This window comes from Sinocyclocheilus grahami, unplaced genomic scaffold (assembly GCF_001515645.1).
Source record: "Sinocyclocheilus grahami isolate Dianchi unplaced genomic scaffold, SAMN03320097.WGS_v1.1 scaffold2188.1, whole genome shotgun sequence".
Taxonomy (NCBI): Eukaryota; Metazoa; Chordata; class Actinopteri; order Cypriniformes; family Cyprinidae; genus Sinocyclocheilus; species Sinocyclocheilus grahami.
Genome location: NW_015507367.1, coordinates 37,614 through 45,475, shown reverse-complemented (window position 1 = coordinate 45,475; position 7,862 = coordinate 37,614). Strand labels below are relative to the sequence as shown.

The window sequence follows — 7,862 nt, the reverse complement described above, 5'->3', positions numbered from 1 at the left end:
CCAAACTGATCAGAGTAAGACTGGGATTTCTTTATTTTATTTTATTTTCACAACCCAAATATGAAAGACTGCAGCACAATCGTAACAATGACACCCATCAACAAACAAGTGGAAAATTAAAAAAGGGAAATGATTTGAAAAAAATATATATGTACAAAGAGTTTTCCTGTCCTCACAAACAGGAACAGAACAGAATATATACAAACTGGAAAAACACTACCCTCATTGATCTCAGCGTTCCCACTGTACGTCCTCTCTCTGGGTTTTCATTCACTTTGTGGTTTGTAAGTAACAAAGGCTGCACTTTGGCTTTTCATCACCTGTCTTTTCCCATTGACTATAAGGAGCAAGGGAGAGTCCACACGTATACTTCGGAAGTCATATGACTGTATAGAGAGAAGCAAAGAAGAAACATAAAAACATCGTATTTATTACACCTATTGTAATGCAAAAAATAAGCACTTTAAATTGACAATTGGGTTATTATAACTGTGGCCACAGATAACAGCTGCAAACACATTTGCTTGATTGTGTAAATATGTACAGTACACTACTGTTCAAAAGTTTGTGGTCAAGAAGTAAATATATTTTCAAAGAATTTAAGTATGCATTAAATTGATCAAAATACTGTTCTTTTGAACTTTCTATTCACTAAAGAATCCTGAAAAAAAAATAAAGTACCATGTCTTGACAAACTATTAGGCAGCACAACAGATTTCAACATTGATAAGAAGTTATCAGCATAATTAGCATGATTTCTGAAAGATCATGTGACACTGAAGACTGGAGTAATTATGCTAAAAATTCAAGGAATAAATTACATTTTAAAACAAAGAAAACGGTTTATTTTAAATTGTAATAATATGTCACAATATTACCGGTTTTTGTTTTTTTTACTGTATTTTTGATTAAATAAATGCAGCCTTGGTGAGCATAAGGGATTCCTTGGAAAACATTTTTAAAATCTTAATGACCCCAAAATTTGGAATGGTAGTGTAAGCGGAGATATAAAACTTTAAAGTAGAGTGAAAAGTTGTTTTTACAAACCTTATCTTTGTGTGTTACGCTGTGCCGTTTAACCTGTGGTTCAGGAATGACTACAGTATCGCCTATTAAAACACCCCAGCTGTCTGCTGTATTATACACCATGACTACACAACAGGTCTCATCACGGTCCACCATGCCAAATGTGCTGCAAGACAAAAACAAGAAAACCATTTAAAAAATAAAAACAATACAATCAGCAACCATTTAGATATATCCAGTAACCTTCTAGTTTTCTTAGTAAATATTTATAGAGGTTGTTAATGCGGCAGAGGCATTTAAACTCACAAGGCCATACGGCCCGCTGAGGCCAGGCTGAAGACCACTTTTCCTAGTGCTGCCACCCCACCGTTGTGGCCATGAGTGAGAGAGGATAAGCTGCACGGTTCAAGGCTCCCCACGCGGCCTGAGGGAGACCGGAACTGAGGGGAGGAGCACGGGCCCAAAGCGGAGGTACTGAGTGAGGAGAGCATGTTGCGAAGACGCCGAGCTTTTACTTTTCCCTGAAACACAGAGAGAGTGGGGTTAATGCGATTTCTTATGGACCTCCAGAATATTGTTTTGACTGCACTCTACTTCCATCTCCTGGAAACAACCCAAAATATCAAACAAACAACCTTTTCGATGGGATTTTACACAATCAACAGAACTGAATAAAGCTCTGTGCTGCTATCAAATGTATTTAGCCAATGTTTTTTTTCAATAAAATAATCATATACACTGTAACAGCTTTGTTTCCAAATGCCAAAAAAATAAAGTCAAGATGTGGTGTTAATTTAACACACTTTTGTAAAACCAGACGGTCAATTCACAGTGAAAGAGTCCAATTATGTAAATAGATAATATGATTTACACATTAATTCAACAGAAACTCCAGTACAATATGCAGATTTTGATCATCATTATCCGCACCTTTTTCACTTGACGTTTGAGAAAGTTGAGTAAACATTCTCAGATGCTCTCGACACTTCTGTTGTCAATAGCTCGGCTCCCATAGAAATAAACTGAAAATGCCTGTTCCACGCCAGTGTAAACCGCAAAAGTTACAATGTCATTGTTCATTTCTCTCACCTTATTCTCCATTAACATTGTAACCTGGTCTAGGTAATTTAGCAGCTGTTTTTCTCTCTCCCGAGCATCTTCCCAGCCAGGATCCAGAGCTGCAGCACGGCTGTATCCATCCAGAGCTGAGCTGTGCATCTCCTCATACTGAAACAACTGGTGACAGAAAGGAGTTACTTAGGTCTGCTTCACACAGTGGAAGTGCAACAGTAGGTTGTTTACCAGTTTAGAATATATATATATATATAACAAAGTGGATAAGATGCTGGTTTTACTGTGACACATTTGCTGGTGCACACCCACCAGTTTTAAAAAGTGTGTGAGAAAGTAACTGAAAGAATTGTTACCGTAGCTCTGTTGAAGTGGAGGTCAGGGTTCATTGAGGATGCTTTGTCGATTTTCTCCTGTAAATATGCACAGATAAAATTATAAGGAAAAAGATGACAACCAGCTTTGGCTAATAATATTAAACATACGAATGTCTGGATAATACATGAGCGAGACAAAGAGGAAATACTCACAGCCTGTGCATAGGCACTGAGGGCTTGTTGAGAGAGCTGTGGGTTTTGTCCACTGGTAAAAAACATGGAGATATACGCGTTCCCTAAAATATCTGTTGGGTCAAAGCAAATCAGTATAAAATAATTTATTCCAATTTTCTTTTCAATATACCAACATTATAAACCGTCTCTATTCAGAAATGCTGTTAGGAATCAAGCGGTGTTCTAATAGACAGCATGGATATCTGTTGGAGTTCACTTCACTTGACAAAAGCATTCATTTGGATTAAATTTCACTTAAAAATCAATAGTTCACCTGAAATGGAAAATTCAGTTATCATTTACTCACCTTCATGTCATTTCAAAACTGACTGACTTTCTAAGATGATCAATTTTGAAGAATGTTTCAAATAACAGTTTCAAATTCCAGTTTACTTCCACTGTATGGACAGAAAATACAAACCCAATTCCAAAAAAGTTGGGACACTGTACAAATTGTGAGTAAAAAAAAGAATGGAATAATTTACAAATCTCATAAACTTATATTTTATTCACAATAGGATATAGATAACATATCAAATGTTGAAAGTGAGACATTTTGAAATGTCATGCCAAATACTGGCTCATTTTGGATTTTGACAATTTGTACAGTGTCCCAACTTTTTTGGAATCGGGTTTGTACAATGAGAACCAAAATTTCTTGGTTACCAACATTCTTCAAAATATCTCCTTTTATGTTCCATGGAACAAAGAAAGTCATATAGGTTTGGAAAGACATGAGGGCAATTAATTAATCACAGAATTTCTATTTTTTTGAAGAACTATCCCTTGAAAATAGCGGAAATATACTTTTTGGTCCAAATACATTTGACAGGATAGTCCACTAGGAACACACCTAATGTGTCCTTTTCTGCAATAGCCGTGTAATATACTCACACCACGAAGTCCCATCAGTGACATCGAGTTGCACGGCCTGCCTGGCCAGCTCCACACTCTCCAGAATGCGTTTGCTCTGCTCCTGTGCATCTTCTTCTGGTGGCAGCTGTCGCAGCACCATAGACAGGCTTCTCAGAGACACTTTATTCTTACTCTGGATGAAGATGAGACACCAAGAGTTCATCTCTGAGCTTCATGAGCAGTACCATATCAAAAGAGACAGACATCCTAAAAGATATTGCGTCTCATTCACTGTTATTTGCATGGATCATTGCTTATATGTTATGTGTATTATTTCTTTGCACAACTTCTGACTACAAATTCTGCCTAATTCATAATTTCATCAATCTTCAGCAAACATAATGCTCTTTAAAATCAAGCTCTCACCTGAGCGCATGCAGCAAGAGCCTGTGCCTTCCTCAAAACCAGTTCAAACACAAACATCTTTTGTACAGACCTCTCATTACAACTGTTATACAGAGAAACATAGCAGCTTGAGCTATATTGTATATGATGAAATATATTTAAGCTAAAATCAAATTTCATCTTAACATGGAAATAGGCGATTATAATATTGATTCTACCACGGTTATGCACATTTAATGAATGAGACTAGGGCTGCACGATAAATCAAAATGGAATCGAGATCACGATTCGACAGAAGCTGCGATTATCATGCGCATATTTCAGTGAAGCACGGTTCTGTGATCAGCAGTAAATCACCATCCAAAGGCCAGAGGGCACTCTCGAGCTGAAGCTCCAAATACCCGAAGAAACCCAGGAAATGCCTATAGCGGTAGCTGAATAAACAGAAGATTCAACTGCTTTCATTGATTCAACGTGACTAATAAACACGACTACGGCAATATACGGTTTATCGGAGTTCTTATTATTATAATTTTCATTAAAATAAAGTATATTTATAATGCAATGCCTTTATCACTGCTTAAATACTATGAAATATGTTGCGTGCCTTATTCTGTGTAAGAAGCCACATCATCTCACAGAAGGATTTATTTCAAACACTCGACCGATGTTATGAAGTGAGTTTGGAGTAAAAATATGTTATTAAATGTGGTATTTTCACATGTTTTCAGATGGAGCAGCATTTACTACACAGAGCCGTAGTTCACTGAGAAGCTATGCAAACAGCTGTCATTATCGCGGATGATTTCAGAATCGCGCAATAAAATAATCTGCGATTTTATTCCGTAACTTGTGAGTGAACTACGGCTCTGTGTAGTAAATGCTGCTCCATCTGAAAGCACGTGATGATGATTTCCTGCTGATTACAGAACCGGCTTTACTAACAAAATGCGCATGACAATCGCATTCGATTAATCGTGCAGCCCTAAATGAGACCCATTGTTCTTGGCTATAATAAAGACTCACCTGCTGTAGTGCACCTGTGAAGCAGGTCTTGGCCGCTGTCAGGTCTCCTTTTTTCCAGTACTGCTCTCCCAGGGTGTTCCAGCCCTCAACCAAACCTGGTTCCAGTTTAACAGCTCGGGACAGACACTCCTCAGCAGTCTGACTGAACCCCGGAGCGACGTTCAGACACCGACCCCGTTGCAGCAGGAACTGAGCGCTGTGTTTGTACAAATCTGTTGAAAGTATATATTTAATAAAATAATACCGATAATCTTGTGGCATTTTTAACGGCGCCGAGACAATAATAAAGGATTCTGGTGTATGTCTATCAACATATTTTTAAATGAATTGTCAGAATATATTTTATAAAACATTAAAATTTCACAAAGAAATCCCCACCTTCTTTTTCTTCCAGTCTCTTAAGTGTCTTCGCCATTTCTTGAGCAACATCATTCTGTTTCCTACCAGCATCTTCAACACCGTGCGTCTCAAAGTAACGGTCCCTAAAGGAGTAAAGATCATCTACCAGCTCCTGCGACAGAAACATGCTATTATTAAACAACTGCACATTTGACCTTTCTCAAAACTCAAAGAGATGTCTTGCATTAAAGCAATAGTTCAGCCAAAAATAAATTATTTGATAATTTCATCACCCTGTGAAACACAAAAGGAGATCTTAGTCAGACTGACAGGTAGGCCTGTCGCAATAATCAATATATCAACTTATCGCGCAATATATGTACATGACCGCAATCATTTTTGGTGACTCAATATATCGCCCATTATATTTACTTAACAATTAATGTCAGCATGTTTAGTACATTCCACTTGCGTCTGTGTCTTTTGCAGCTTCTTGTACATAACGTGGTGTAGTCGGTGCTAGTTCAAATTTAAAAAATGCTTCTACAAAAACAGTTTCATCTGCAGATATGGTCTTGTTTAGGGATCTGTGCCTTTGTGCATACGGACATCTGACTGCTAAGTAGTGATTGTGTTTTTCAGCAGTAGTGTGCACCCTTCATTTACAGAGAAAAGAAGGTCAGGGAAAAATCTGTCGATGAGAAAAGTCTCCATACAAGTTCTTTGTGCATGTTTCTTTTTTTCTACTTGTTACTTTGCACTTTTTTGTTAGAAAATGTTTATTAACTATTTATCCAGGTTTTTTTAAGGTGTCTAATATTTCGATACTTAATTTCCATGATCTGAATATTCTTAAAAATGTAAAGTTCGTTGTCATTTGGAAGCGTTTTGGCCTTCTTGCATTATTATGCTGTTACATTGATTATATATTCAGTGGCATAAAATGGTCTTTAAAATGACAATCTTATCGCTTATCGCGATTATTTCTGGGGCAATATATCGCACAACAAAAAGTTGTTATCGTGACAGGCCTACTGTCAGCCCCAGTCAGCACTCACTTGCATTGCACCCTTTTTAATCAAATGAAAGCAAATGGTGACTGAGGTCTCTTTTTGCACTTGCATAAAAAAAGAAAGTTAAAGAGATTCTACTTTACTGCTGCTTTCAAAAACTTACAATTGTACCTAAAAAAATTTTTTTTTAATGTCAGTAGTAACTGCAGTGAAGAAAACAACTCTAGTTATCAGAATAAAGTTATGTCATAAAACACGAGATGAAAAATGATGAACTAAAATGTATTTATTACAGTTTTACAGTGCAATGAGTGTCTCTTGCAGTGAGAGGTGAACGATGGGTAAAACAAGCATTACACGACACGATGGGAAGCAGCACATTAGGTTAACACGATCAGGCTGCACTGCGCAGAGTTTAAGATGCTACTTGTTGTAGAAAGCTGTTTGTTCTCCGTTGCTACAATGCAGTGTTTCCGTTGTTAAAGTGACAGGCGCTGCAGCAGCCATGTGTACATTATACACCATCGACAACATCTGGGTGCTGTATATATATATTTTTACCTCACCAAAAGACAGAGGGAAATGAAAGAGCTTGTGCATGTTTCTTTTTTTCTACTTGTTACTTTGCACTTTTTTGTTAGAAAATGTTTATTAACTATTTATCCAGGTTTTTTTAAGGTGTCTAATATTTCGATACTTAATTTCCATGATCTGAATATTCTTAAAAATGTAAAGTTCGTTGTCATTTGGAAGCGTTTTGGCCTTCTTGCATTATTATGCTGTTACATTGATTATATATTCAGTGGCATAAAATGGTCTTTAAAATGACAATCTTATCGCTTATCGCGATTATTTCTGGGGCAATATATCGCACAACAAAAAGTTGTTATCGTGACAGGCCTACTGTCAGCCCCAGTCAGCACTCACTTGCATTGCACCCTTTTTAATCAAATGAAAGCAAATGGTGACTGAGGTCTGTTTTTGCACTTGCATAAAAAAAGAAAGTTAAAGAGATTCTACTTTACTGCTGCTTTCAAAAACTTACAATTGTACCTAAAAAATTTTTTTTTAAAAATGTCAGTAGTAACTGCAGTGAAGAAAACAACTCTAGTTATGAGAATAAAGTTGTGTCATAAAACACGAGATGAAAAATGATGAACTAAAATGTATTTATTACAGTTTTACAGTGCAATGAGTGTCTCTTGCAGTGAGAGGTGAATGATGGGTAAAACAAGCATTACACGACACGATGGGAAGCAGCACATTAGGTTAACACGATCAGGCTGCACTGCGCAGAGTTTAAGATGCTACTTGTTGTAGAAAGCTGTTTGTTCTCCGTTGCTACAATGCAGTGTATCAGTTGTTAAAGTGACAGGCGCTGCAGCAGCCATGTGTACATTATACACCATCGACAACATCTGGGTGCTGTATATATATATTTTTACCTCACCAAAAGACAGAGGGAAATGAAAGAGTGAGTTCAAACCTTTAACACTTGCAAGGCATCTTTGTCTGTTGTTTTCTGCTCCCCTTCTTCGACCTCGGCCATCTTTAACATGTAAAGCAGGACCCGAGC

At 37.2% G+C, this 7,862-nt stretch overlaps 1 protein-coding gene across 1 annotated transcript; it reads right to left on the bottom strand.

The window, feature by feature from the left end:
• ttc5 (tetratricopeptide repeat domain 5) lies at positions 1 to 7,862 on the bottom strand. Its single transcript, XM_016260776.1, has 10 exons — positions 7,773 to 7,862; positions 5,313 to 5,445; positions 4,935 to 5,146; positions 3,543 to 3,696; positions 2,628 to 2,719; positions 2,454 to 2,510; positions 2,116 to 2,262; positions 1,333 to 1,547; positions 1,048 to 1,192; positions 1 to 386 (listed from the first exon to the last, which is right to left on the bottom strand). The coding sequence occupies exons 1-10, from the start codon at positions 7,842 to 7,844 to the stop codon at positions 267 to 269; spliced, it is 1,347 nt and encodes a 448-aa protein (XP_016116262.1). The 5' UTR covers positions 7,845 to 7,862; the 3' UTR covers positions 1 to 266.

Coding starts and splice junctions, on each gene's coding strand:
- ttc5 (XM_016260776.1), bottom strand. CDS start 7,844: ATGTTAAAGATGGCCGAGGTCGAAGAAGGGGAGCAGAAAACAACAGAC. Junction 3,697..4,934: donor TCACAGGTGCACTACAGCAG/GTGAGTCTTTAT, acceptor ATCTTCATCCAG/AGTAAGAATAAAGTGTCTCT. Junction 1,548..2,115: donor CAATGTTAATGGAGAATAAG/GTGAGAGAAATG, acceptor TCTGTGTTTCAG/GGAAAAGTAAAAGCTCGGCG.